Source organism: Stegastes partitus, unplaced genomic scaffold (genome assembly GCF_000690725.1).
Source record: "Stegastes partitus isolate 25-593 unplaced genomic scaffold, Stegastes_partitus-1.0.2 Scaffold196, whole genome shotgun sequence".
NCBI lineage: Eukaryota > Metazoa > Chordata > Actinopteri > Pomacentridae > Stegastes > Stegastes partitus.
This window is the reverse complement of record NW_007577927.1, coordinates 592,263-606,366: the sequence shown is the minus strand read 5'-3', so window position 1 is coordinate 606,366 and position 14,104 is coordinate 592,263. Positions and strand designations below refer to the sequence as shown.

Here is a 14,104-nt window from a genome sequence, read left to right as displayed (position 1 = left end):
TTGTTAAAAATTAGATAAAATCTGCCCTTAAATACTCAAGAAATTGTCAAAAGTGACAATAAGTTTAAAAAAATGACTCAAAATTGGTCCAACATGATTTTAAAAAGGTTTAAAATCACTCAGAATGTGTAGAAACGACTAAAGCTCGTCTTAAATGTGTTGATGTTGCTCCAAACTTTTCTGAAATGATTCAAAATTTATGCAAAATGAGTTGAAATTGTCTGAAATGAGGAAAAGCTGGACGACTGAACCAGACGGAAACGATTTTTCAACCTGAGCAGCAGGAAGGTGTCGTTTTACGCAAACACAACTGGAACTCCACCTGGTGGAACAAGCAGGTACTGCAGCTCATCGATGACATGCATCCTCTCATCTTCTGGTGAATATCATCCTAATCGATTGAATTATTACCAGAAATGAATCATTCAAATCCCCGACAGGCGTCATGTAAACGGGCCGACGTACATAATTCCCGTCCGGACCAGGTGTTCTGAGCAGGTAGCAGCGTTTCTCTGTTCAGGGTCAAACGACAGGAAAGCGTAGAAAACAAAGAGCCTCGCACGAGGACTTAAAACCTGAAGCAACCAGCTCCGTCTAACCGGTTCTCTCATCTCTATGGATTCAGTGGTTCTGAGCAGTTCTGCTGCTCTCATCCCAGGAGCTAAATTAAAACCACGCGGTTCAGAAGCAGCAGCAGCAGGACTCACAGCGTTTTAACGTAAGAACAGGCTAAAGGCACGACTGAAGAACCGAGCCTGTAGCGGGCCGACTCACCTCCCCACCCTGACTCATTAAACATTCAGCTGGTGTTGGATCTCGGCACAGTAACGGCATGGTAACGGCACGGTAACGGCACGGTAACGACACGGTAACGGCACGGTAACGGCATGGTAACGGCCCGATAACGGCGCAGTAACGGCATGGGAACGGCACGGTAACGGCACGGCAACGACACAGTAACGGCACAGTAACGGCACGGCAACGACACAGTAACGGCACAGTAACGGCACGGTAGCAGCACCCTGGCTGCAGCTGAGGAGCTTCTCCAGAGCGATGAGAGCTCCACCAACTCCCTGCAGGCTGCTGCTGCTCACATATCAGGAGTTTAGCGCTGCATCCTCCACTCGGCTCAGCCCAAACCAAGACTTTCTGGTTCTGGATGCAGCTGACGGGAGGCTGAATGTGTCGCTGCTCACGTTTCCTCATCAGCAGACAAACTTTAGGAAACAACAGACTTCTAAAGCCTCGCTAAGCGTTTCTTTGTTCTGACGGCGTTGTCTTGACGCTGCCATAATGACGGAGGCCCAGAGGACCAGACGATCCCGGAGACAAAAGTCGGCCGCGGTTTGCCCCGATAATCACCGAGCTGCGACGCCACGAGGCCTCAGATCGCCGGCCGCCGGAGGGACGCTGCTTCATGGGTCAGACCAGAACCAGAGAGGAGGAAAGAGTCTGCAGGACGACTTCTAACCACTGGATGGACAGGACGAGTTAAAAGTGTTCACAATGACGCAGAATTCATTTAAAACAAGAAAAAATGTGTTTAAAATGACTTGAAATGCTTCAAAACAAATGAAATGTGTTCATAATTCGTCAAAAATGGACTAAAAGGTGTTTAAAATGAATTAAAATGGTTGATAAGGAGCTGAAACCTGCACCCAGACACTCAGAGACCACAAAAACTTCTGATTCTGAGCTTTTTCCAACAACAGCAGTGTCCAATACTTGGAACAGAACGACTTCAAATCTGTCAAAGAATTATAAAAACTTGTTTGAAATTCTTTATAACCATTAAATACTAAAAAAAACAAAGTGATTTGAAATGTGTTCAGAATGATAAAAACATGAGATAAATGAGTCCAAGTTATTCTGAACGACTCAAAACGAGTTTAAAACCAGTTCGACGTGTCGATAACGAGTTAAAACAAAGATCATCGCTCACTGGAAGGACTGAAGCTCACAGAAGATGAACTCAGACCTGAATATGAACTGGATGTCATTTGGTTTTTTCTACACATGTGCAGTAACGTTGTAATAACTCCTAACAAACATCTTTGAAGAACAAACCGTCCTGCTGCTGTCTGACATTCACGTGTTCCTGCTAGATGGTGGATTTTATTACGGTGCTTTCAAAAACGTCTGAATTTTAAAACACCACATTCCTTCCTCTCTTCCTCTCAGAGCAGTCCAACCAGCTGCCGGTTCTGGACCGACGGTACCGTCCGGCCCGGCTGCAGCTGCTGGAGCGCCTCCTGCCTCCTCCTGCTCGGTCCTGGTAGTCGGAGCTCATGACTGCCATCAGGCCTCGGGCGGCTCCATCAGACTCTACTAGTTTGTCACATTCAGGAGCTTCTCTATCTGGAGCCTCGTGAAGTTCTGTGGACCGGGATGGAGCTGCTGCTGCTGCCTGCACCACATGGAACAGCACCAGACTCTGGAACAGCACCAACACGTTTAGTTGGAGGTGACGAAGGAGGAACTCAGGACCCGACTGAGGAGCTGTTTGTGTAAATTAAAGCACCGACATGCAGCCGACGCAGCGGCTACAGACCAACGCTAATGGGAACGTATTCACACTGTGTTTAAAGTCCAAACCCAGCAGAGGCTTTCAGGAGGCGTATTTCAGCCAGAAACGGCAAAAACATAAAGAACCATCAGATTAATGAAGTTTCTTGAAGTTTTATCCAAACCGAAGCTGGAAGGTCTGTAAGCCTGGAGGACGTTTGCAGCGTTTCCTGCTGCTGCTGAAACATCTGCCTCCTCAGCCTCTCCTGCAGACTCCTGTCGGGGGAAAAGTCTTACCTTCACACTTCTCCAGGATCTGAACCGTCTCCCCGACCTCCAGAGCCAAGCCCTGCGTCACCGAGCCTCGGAAGCTGCAGATCACTGCGAGGGAAAAGACAGAGAGGTGACGGTTAGTGGGACAGAGAGAGGAAGGTTTTCACTGATTAATCGAGCAGCACGTTCGTTAACTGATCCACAGATTCAGCAGCACAGAGCAGATCCACACCAACAGCATCCCACTAAACATCACGACTCGTTCTGGATGATCAGATGAAGTTCTGGCCGAGCCGTAAACCAGGAAACACCTTCGTTCTCATCTTTCCTCTGCTTGCTAAGTCTGGTGATCTGTGACGCAAACATTTAAACCTCACAAACAGCCGCCGGACTGTAATCAGAGGGCAGATGATGCAGTTTTTACATGAGTTAACATTAAAATCCATCAAACCTGGCAAAGCACTGACTAAACCAACCAGAGAGCAGGATGCTAACTACCAGCAGCCCAACCAGACGCTGTTCTACTGACTGTTACACAACAACAACACAAACACCTCCGAAGACGGCTGCGACAGAAACAAAAGGCCAAACACTCCAGATAAACAGACCGAGAAAGTAAAACAGGTCGCAAGCGCATAAATAGAGCCGTGCAAGGGAGGGAAGACGAGGCCGAGTGTTTGGGAGGTCAGAGTGCTGCGCTGGCCTGAGGGAAGAAGCCTTTCGTGAGCTTCTGAGCGCTGACCTCGTGTTCGCAGCACAGTTAGCCGGAGCGCAGAGGCAGGATGCAAGGCGGCAGTTTAAGGTCGACTCAGAGCTGAGATGGAGAAAAAAATAAAGTTTGGGAAAAGATTCTCACACTCGAATGCTTCTGAGGCGCCCTGAGAACGCGTCTTTCATCTCTTCTGGAGTCTGTGATGTTACTCAGACTGGAGAGCGTTGGCTAGCAACGGGCGCCACGGCAACGACTGATGTGGAGGTTAATGATCTCCAACCAGAGTTGATGTGGTTTAAAAAAACTGGGATTAGCTGTTGATCAGATAATACGTCTGTTGACTAGTATTGTAAGAAATAATCAGTTAATTCATGAAAATGTGATGCCTCTTGAAGAGATTTAAAAAAAAAAGAAAAAAAAAAAAGACAAAAACAGATCGATTTAATGCAGTAACATGCAGCAGGAAAACCACGTTTTGTTTTCACGGTTTCTGGCAAGACGGTAAAACATCCACAACATGTGGAGACAGGATGACCACAACGAGACAAAGAGTCACGAAAAGACGCTAACGGCAGAAAATAGACCGAAAAGCAGGAGAAACGAGACACGAGGAGACAGAAAAGAGTCAAAAAACGACACAAATGAGACACAAATAAAAGAATACATGTGGATGTTTTTTTATTGACTTCAGTCTCAGAGACTTTTTGTTTGTCAAATGTTCAGAAATAACCTCGACGTCGGTCAAACACAGACTGATGCTGCTCGTCGTGGCCTCCAGCCTCATTCTGATCCAGGACGACGAACGTAAACCGATCAGCAGGAGGTCGGAGATGAAGCTGCAGCCTGGAGGAGAACCGGTGCGTTTCCCTCTCCGGCCTTCATCGAGGCCGAAGCGTGAGGCGAGCTCGGGCCGCGGTCCGCCTGAATGCAGAACAAGAGCAGCTCTGAACTCGTCTGAGTCCGTCTTTGTCCATCAACTGTTTTCATAAAGTCTCTTTGTGCTCCAGGACTCGACTCCAATCAGCCCCGAGACAGAGATGACTTCATGTCCGAGTCGCCGCCTCGTCGACCCGTCTGCCTCCGTCTATATTTAACACTCGCCTGTTGTTGCAACTGTCGCACTAATAGTTTGTAAATCCAGATAAATCCTGGAGTTATTAGCGTCTGCTGTCTGGGACATTCAGAACGTTGATATTTTTACAGTCAGACGAGTCACGCACCAGTGATGTGTTTCATTTCGAGAGGCGATTATTGGTTTGTCAGCGGCGAACAGGGATGGAGGTGAAGATGGAGTCGACTCCAGCAGCTAGCAGAGAGGTGGAGGGAAAAAAACCAATAAAGAAAACGATGGGGCATCAAAGAAACACTTCTGATGCTGTTGATTAAAATGTGGACAGTGTTGGTTTGGTCGAGCAGCTGTGTACGACAGACAGTTCAGTATTTGCCCGAATGGTTCAATAAATAACGGAGTCATTGTAGGGAGGAGGTCGGGGTGGATGGATCGGTCCACAAAACATTCTCAGTCTCACAAAAACCAGTGTGTTTGTAATTACAGGTTAATACCGTAGACCAGCTGTAGTACCTGGTTTTTCCACCAGGTGGAGCCTCTCACTGTTTAGAGACCAGAGGAGGCGTCACTCAGACTACAGCTCATGGTGGCAGCAGAGAGCATTGTGGGAGTTTAGCAGCAACGGGACCATGACAGAGACTCTGAGGAGGTTCATGAGCTCCATAAATAAATGTTGTTTTTGAGGTAAACCGGGATCGGCGACGTGTTTGCTGCTCAGACAACGTGTCCGTAGACTGAAACATCGACACACGACAAACGGCCACTCGTGTGATATAAACGGATCCGTTACTGATCGATGAAGCCGGATTTGTTCAGAGAATCATTCAACATTTTCATCCCAGCATTTCTGTGTGTCATGGACCCGAGTGGACTCGGACTGGAGCAGATGGTGCAGAGTGAACGGACCCAGGTCAGGTTAGGATGAACTTTCTTTATGTATGCTACGATGCTAGCGCAGGCTAACAGCTGTGGTCGGAATACTTATTGTGTACAGACCTTTAGTTTTGGTCAGAGACGGCGGTGCTTCGGCGACATTCGGTGGTTCTGAATGTTGAAGGCAGCACCTTTAAAGGAGCGCTAGCAGACTGACCAGGTTCTGTTTCAGACTGACCAGGTTCTGTTTCAGACTGAACGTGTGGCTTGTATGTGATTGATGCACCTCATTCAGTCGATTACATTAAAAACACTACAGTGAGGGTTGACACATTCAAAGCAGCCAATCAGGACGCATCCTGCTAAAAGCTCCGCGTTCTGTCGAGCATCACCTGAAGTGTGAGTCCTGCTCTGCGTTATGACTCCTGGAGGTTCTGGTTCCTGATCCTCTGGCAGCCAGAACCCACCTGACAGCTGGAGGCGACAGTTTGTGTCTGTCTGCCTTCGTCTCACTGTCACCATCTGTCATCGTATCATCGTCGCCGTCTGTCATCTGTCTCCACTGTTATTATCAGCACTGGATTCTGTCATCGACACACAACCCGTCCGACCCCGAGAGTCTCGTTTCGTTTCTTCATCGTCGTCCGTCGGAGAAGCTGCCGTGCTCTTGCCGTGGCTTCTCTCGTTCCCTGAACTCAGCTCACATGTGAACATGTGATAAAATCAATTAAAGCCGCCTTCATGGAAGAAAACGACCCAGAAGTCTTCGGTTCTGTAGTTTTCTCCTCCAGGATGACGTTTTCTGACACTTTAATCATCTGAACGTGCTGCTGCCTCAGAGAGCAGCGCTACCTGAACTCAAGCTGAATAAATAAAGTCATCAAGAGATTTAAAAGGTAACTGAGGCAGACGTCACAAGTTTAAGGTGATAAATGAAGCTACGCTCATCATCAGAGCCAGAACGGTGACATCTTCATGCTTCCAGGAGTTTGTTAACCCTGACTGTAAACGTCTTGTTGTCAATAAAGTCAGCAGACGTCCCTCCTGACTGACCTCCAGTGACCTCTGCTGCAGTGATGTGACATTCATGTCCAAAATCTCACATATAGAAGCTTTAAAAACTCAATTTGAGGAGATTTTAACATTAAATTCATTCAGGTTCGAACTCGTCGTGTTTACCGGAGGCCTGTCGATAAAGTTCTGAGTTGAATGATGTAGTTAAAAACAAAAAGTGACTTCAGCGAGATGTTGTACAGCGAAGAGGCTCGCTGAGGTTAAAGTCTATTTATAAAGAGCACGACGTCTACCAGACCGATCCGGTCCAATCAGAGACGACGTCGGTGAGTCCAGGTTCATCCTCGTCCTGCTCTGACCTCTGCAGCACCAACCACCACCTTCACCGACACTCTGCTCGTCTCTCCAGTGGAGCTTCTTTTAGTCTCGACCTTGTGATGGTTTCATCTGGTCTGAACCTGGAGCTCGCCTCCTTCCTCCTCCTCCTCCTCCTCCTCCTCCTCCTCCCACCTGTTCTCTCAAAGCACAGTTCAGAGTTTCATCGTGATCACAGGACACTTTTTCCATCGAGGCTATTTTCAACTCGTGTCACGACTGCAGAGAGTAAAATAACTTGTTGTGTTTAGACGAGGAGACGCGTACGAGTCACGGCGTAGAGTTTCCACCGACACACAGATGAACATGTACGGATGGTTGTCCAGGTCCTGATCAGAGCGGCTGTGATGTCGTCACATGTGAATGTGCTGCTGCTGCTGATAATCGAGCAGATTCCTGACGAGACGTTTAATAAAGCAAACCATCTCATCATCCATCTCATCTCCGGATGCGGCTCGAATGCTTAAAGAGGCCGACGCCATGGCAACAGCGAGTAAAGACGTTAAACTGTATTAGCGAGAAACGGAGGTCTGCAGCCAGGACGCTGTCTACGGTCCTGCAGACATCTGACGGCCTGATGTGATGCATCCCAACGGCCCAGGAGGCAGCGTCGACGGAAACCTTCTCTATTTGTGCTCCATCCTGCAGAAATGTCCGAGTCAGACAGAATATGGATCCCGAACATCCCATAAACCCAGAAAGATCAGGTTTCTATCACATCAGAGTGCATCCTTCAGAGCGATACGTCTGAATGAAACAAGTCAGAAACAGAAGAAATGAGAAAGCGATGCCAGCAGGCCACGAGTTAGAGACGAGCACGATGGGCGTTTTATCAGATTCCCCTGAACGCACCAGATGCTCCACTAACAGCCAATCACACGCCTCCTCCGTCCCCGTGGCCTCCAGGAACATCTCAGAGGTTTGTTAGTGTTTCAGGTGATAAAGTGAAGCTTTAAATTCTAATTAAACCTTTTTTTCCACCTGCTCTGTATTAAAGTATTAAAGGTGATCATCACCGGAACCAAACTGCAGCTTCTCACACAGCTAAGGAGGAACATCATGAGCTCCTTCAGTCCACAACTTCTCCTCATGGAGCTTCGTCCGTGCAGCCGACAGCATGTGACACACACAACAACACAGCAGGCAGGAAAAGCAGCATAATTCCTCCTTAAAGCCTCCTAATGGACGGCCGTGCTCCTGTAAACTAATGCAGAGCTCATGTTTTATGCATCTGAAACGTTCTACACGCGTGTTTAGCCGAGCGTCGGGTTCAAAAGCATACAAAAGAAGGAAATGTGAATGTTGGAGTGAGAGTCAGAGCTTCAGCGAGTCCACAGAGGATCGAGTGTTTGCATGAGACCCACAGAGGAGCTGCTTGTAGGTCTTCAGAGGAGAGATGAAGAACGCAGGACCAGCGACTCCAGAACTCTGAATGTTCTGGCTCAGACATGTTCACACAGAAATGCTCATATCTGGTTAAATGTCCTCCTCAGTCGGGTTCTTCTGGTTCTGTCCACCAGCTTCTGGTTTATCTCTGACTCCTCTGGACAGAATCGCTGCAGTTCAGCTAAACTTCAACACCAGAGAAGGTTCAGAGTTCTACGAGCCATCGGACCTCCTCGGTATGAACGGTCTTTACAGGTGGATGGAAACTGAAGTTCACGACTTTCTGTTGAAGCTCAAACTGCCCACAGACGAGTTTCTACACTGACGCCCTGCAGGAGGACCTCCTCCTAACGAAGACCTGGACCCGGTCCCTCTAACGTCCTCCTTTGATGGCCACAGTCTGGACCTCTGCAGCAGGCGGGCGCTGGCGTATCGAGGCCGGTGTTCTGTAGCTGAGGATGATGGTTTCTGCTCGTGTTCACTGATTTATTCATGTGATCATGTGGCGACGAGCACGAAGCAGCTCACAGCCTGATGAAACAAAGTGGAGAAGGAACAGGAGTCCAGAACTGGGCCACGGCGCCGACACACCGACCCACATAACGGGCCGCTGCCCAGATGGACCGAGCCAGCGTGGAGATCTGCTCGCTGCTATTAATAGGCTGAACGGGGAAACCACTCGCCTGCACCTCGCTCCGGCGGTGGACGGCGCTCCGGCGGTGGACGGCGCTCCGGCGGTGGACGGCGAGCAGCTCCAGGAGGAGACGGACGACGTGGATGTAAACCAGGAGGCAGCAGCGACCGGTTCTGCTTAAAGTCTGGGCTTCATGTTAAAGAACAACTAAAACAACGACGTGACACCAGTGGAGCTGCACGAGTCACCGACCGGCTTCTAAAAGTCCTCAGCTGTAGGAATAAAGAACCATAAAAACAGGACAGAACCGTGATGCGGTCCACATGCATCTGTACAAACAGCAACTTGTTGTTTTTCTACAGCCGACCATAAAACTACAGATTTCATTTGTTTACTGTCTTTAACTCTGAAGTTATTTTCTAATATTTTCAGTTATTTGAAAGAATAATTACGTATTTTACAGATTTAACGATTATTCTGTAGATTTACCTTCTTTTTGTTTTTGTTAAATTACAGACAATATTGATTAAAATCTAATAATCATCCCAGACATGTAGTTTTTTATTAATGTCTTGCAGAGATGTTGAGTTTTAAAACACTGGACTGATTTCAGTGGATAACCGACTGAGTTCATCCATCTGACCTCCACTTCCACTAAACCACTAAAATAAAAGCTTTGGCTGCTGAAACACTAAAAACACTCGAGCGCTGAGCCCTGAAGTCACCACGGGGAAGGAAGCTCGGTCCAGATGTTGGCTGGAGGAACCCTCAGGTCTCTTCTGTTTGCCTCGAGCCGAGAACTGAACCGATCTGTTCGTGTTCGGCCTTCAGGCCGCCACAGAAAACCTGCACATGCTCAGAAGGATCCTCTGAAGACAGACACCTCCATCAGCGGCGCCGTGGACCGTAAACATCAGACAGACCGGCGCCAACAAACCCCCAATAAATCAGCAATAAATCAGCAATAAATCACCGATAAATCAACAATAAATCACCAGTAAATGACCAATAAATCAGCAATACATCATCGATAATTCACCAATTTCAACAATAAATAACCAATAAATTACGAATAAATCAGCAATAAACTACCAATAAATCACAGATAAATCACCTAGAAATCGCCAATAAATTAGCTATAAATCATCGATAAATCACCAATAAACCACCAATAAATCAACAATAATCCACCACTAAATCACCAATAAATTGCCAATAAATCATCAATAAATCGCCAATAAATCACCAATAAATCACCAATAAATCACCAATAAATTACCAATAAATCACCAATAAATCACTGATAAACCAGCAGAGCATCCTCCTGGTTTCAGGGTTTCGGTTGTTTTCAGTCTTTTCAGGGAAACTGGTGAGAAGCTTTAAAGCTGCACTCATCAGAACCACGTGGATCAGAGGTTCCTCCAACGTCTGGTTCGGTCCAAAGACGTTCACAGAGGAAAGAACCCAGGAAGTGTTCACTCTGAGGCTGCAGTCACTGAAACCAGTGGATCCACCAACAGACTGGTCTGAGCTGATGGTTTAACTTCACTGCAGCTGTTTCTGCAGCTTCACCGCCGTCTCAATAAAAACCAATAAAAACCAATAAAAACCAATGAAAACCAATAAAAACCAATCAAACTGGTTTAATCTCTGATTCTGTTCTGAGGCGTCAGATTGAAGGAAGCAGCTACTGACGTGTTCAGACTTTATTCTGCAGATCTTTTATTCACCAGCTGCTCGCCGCCTCAACGCGACTCCATCGGACCTGAGAGGCTCGTGGAGCTCCGTCTGGATTCAGGAGCCGAAGCTTCTGAGCTCGTCTCTCCAACACTCGGCTTCACTCAGATCGTCAGCTGCAGGGAAGCAAACCGACATCAGGCCGATTTAAACGCCGGTTTTCTAACCTCCACCCCAAACCGGCGCCGACATTTAGCCGCGATGAGGATGGAGAGCACGTGGGCGGCGCTACGGCGGACAGACTCCATGTTGGCGGCGTTGACGTCTGCAGAGACCTTCAGAGCCACGAGGACGAGAAACGCTGTGAGCAGCCCCAGAGCTGAAATAAAAATAAAACCCGTCTGCTCTGCTTCTTCATGTCCGTTTTCGTCCCGTTCGCCTCGCGTCCTGACTCACGCTCGGCCCGTTTCCCTCCGAGACAAACGTCAGTAATGAAACAAGCAGCGAACCGGACGCCTCGATTCAGCCGCTGCTCGTTATTCCTGGACGCCAAACGTCCGCTTTTGATCGACGGGTTTTCTGATGGATTTAAAGTAAACACACCTTCACAAGTCGGTCGGATGTTTGAACGACATCATGAACACGAGGCCACGGATGTGACTCAGAGAGACGTAAAAACCGAAGCTGAGAAGGAAACTCGTGATTCTAACTGGAGGAATTTGTGGTTTTTTGTGAAAAAAACAAACCGTGAAAGGTTAAATATGCTCTGTGGAAACCCTGCCTGCAGGTCGGTCTCTAGATTTTTTGTCTCGTGACCGTCGGTCGCAGCGACGTCGCTCAAAGTTTCACATTTGCACCGAAAAACAGAGAATTTTTTGTTTTTGACGGAACCTGATGAGAGCAAACAGTTGATTCCTGATTTATTTTTAAATGTGACACGTAGCAGAAATAATCACAAGCTCAGATTAGTTTACCCGTGACACGTTCAGGGACCATTAGAAAACTGAACATCTGACAGTTACTTCTGTTTTTACGGCTTCTGGCTCTGATTTGATGCTTTTTTTTTTTGCTTTTTTTTTAGAGCAGACGTTGGTAAGTTGGTGTAAAACAGGAATTAATGAACAGATGTGACAGAGAGAGGATGGTCTGGAGAAACTGAGCCTCAGATCCGACAGGAAACGTCTCTTTAGAAGCAGAAGCATGCTTCAGACGCAGCTTTAGGAGGAAGAGCTGCAGCGACCAGCTGCTGCTTCCATGGTAGAGATTTATCCTCTGCTGATCTCACACGAGGTCGACGAGCTTTTATCTGGTCCTCGGCGTCGCTGCTCGTCCTGTCAGGAGTCACTCAGGAGGCAGAACGAAGCGCCGCGAGGCCCGAAGCTTCAGCCCAGTGACAGGAGAGGAGCTGGAGATGGGCTGAAGGTCAAAGAGGAGCACGAGGCTGGACGTCGAGGGATTTAGGCAACGAGCAGATGGACACGCAGAACTAAACACATCCACATCCTGCTCAGTGCAGCTCAGAAAAACACGTCGAACGCAAATAAACTGCAGAAGAAGAAAAATGTGACTGTGGTGCAACATCAGCTCTGTACAATATGAATGTCTCTGCTTTCACATATATATAAGATTATACATTTTTACATATAAATGTCTGTTTTTACCTCCAAAGAAACCAGAAGAAACCTGAACTTCTACACGTGCATCAGCCTGTGTGATACCAGCATTCAGAGGATTCTGGTTTGTTCTTATTTTATAATAAAGGATTAAATAAAAACTAGATTTGATCTAAAACGAGCAGCAAGAAACAGAATTTTTTTTTGTTTTTTACAGAATCTAATTTTAAAATGTAAATAATCATCACATCTAAAATCTCCGTTTTCTACGTTTGTTCCTTTATGTTGAATTTTTTTTAAAACTGGACTTAAATATATTATTCTGACAGATATTTGAAATTATTTTAAAGAAAACCTAAATATCTGAAGAAGTTAAAGCAGTGATGTGATAGTTTTTAAAGTCAAATTTGAATGAATGAATGAATTTTGCCTGTTTTGTTAAATTAAAAATATAATAATACCAATAATAATAATAATAAAATCACATAAAAATGTGTTGAATGCAAAAAATAAATAAATAAAAACTAATATTTCTTCATAAAATCACACTATTTGTTTTATTGTGTTTAAATTAATGAAAAATATTTGCAGATATTTTCCATTATTTAAAACAAAAAAAAACATAAAGGAGAAAAAAGAAAAAAAAAAATTATGTGATTTATTTTTTAAATTTATTCATTTTTAGTTTAATTTTTTTAACAGATATTTGAAGTTATTTTAAAAAGGACTTTATATACAATAACATAGATTAATTATAACATTGATACTCACATTTTACAGATGTTTTCTTGTTTTGCTAAATACATGTTTGTTCATTTTCTGAATGTAAAAAATAAATAAACAAACATTTGTTTGTAAAATCACTTTTTTTTTGTATTTAAAGATATTTGCAGATATTTGCCTTTGTTTAAAATATATATACATGAAGGACAAAAGCAGATATTTGAAGTTATTTAAGAAAGAAAATGATGCACAATAAAGTGAATATATGAAAGCTTTAAACTCACTTTTTACTGATTTTCACTGTTAAGTTTAATTAAAAGTAAAATCACAGAAAAAAACATCTTGGTTTAAATGTTTAATGTAAAAAATAACAATAAAATGATTCTTCACAGATATTTTAAATAAAATTAGATTTTTTTTAGGTGAAAAACATGCAAAATGAGTATATGTACTAATGAATTATTTTACTTTTAGTGAATTTTAAGAAGCTGGAAAATATGATTTTACAGACATTTGTTATTATTTTAATCAATTTGACATCTTTTGTTATTTAAACGACTTCTTCTGTCACATTTTCACCTTTTTGACAGTTTTGTCTTCTTTAGTGAGATTTCTGAATTTCCTCAAAAGCAAATCGAATAAATTCAAATTTCCTTCTTTAATCTGAGCCTCATTCATTCATTCATTCATTCATTCATTCATTCATTCATTCACTCTGTTTCCTGTCAGCTCCCTCCACAATAAGAGCGTCTGTTATTTCCTGCAGCTCATGTTAATCTGTGTGATGGATAAAAAGTGGGTTAAAGGACAGAAGGCAGCTGTAAGCCTTCAGCGCTGCTCCGTCAGCCTGCTGGACACACAACAACAACAACACACAACAACAACAACAACAACAACAACACAATAACACAACAACACAGTAACACACAATAACACAACAACACACAACAACAACACAACACTGTGTGCCTCCAGAGTCTGGGTTGACCCTAACCCTCTAACCCAGCGGGTCAGATCAGGACTTTAAACCAGAACATCTGAAGTCAGATCAGGAGTAAACGCTGCAGCAGCTTTAGCTCAGAGGCTAACAGAGGAAGCAGCCTGAAGGATCGATGGATTTATTCATCAAACACGCGTCGCTCTGCAGCATGAAGCAGCTTCACTTTCAATCAGAGCTGCAGCAGCACCAACGGTTCACTGCTCAGATGTTGTTCCTCTGCGGCCTGGACAGACGCAGCAGCAGTAAACCT

General features: G+C 45.1%; 1 protein-coding gene across 1 annotated transcript in view; it reads right to left on the bottom strand.

The window, feature by feature from the left end:
* LOC103356385 (dedicator of cytokinesis protein 3-like) overlaps positions 1-14,104 on the bottom strand; it is a 170,787-nt gene that overhangs the window by 126,296 nt on the left and 30,387 nt on the right. Inside the window, exon 2 of the mRNA XM_008280492.1 lies at positions 2,803-2,886. Within this exon, the coding sequence (XP_008278714.1) occupies positions 2,803-2,886 (84 nt within the window). The remainder of the gene's footprint in view (positions 1-2,802; positions 2,887-14,104) is intronic.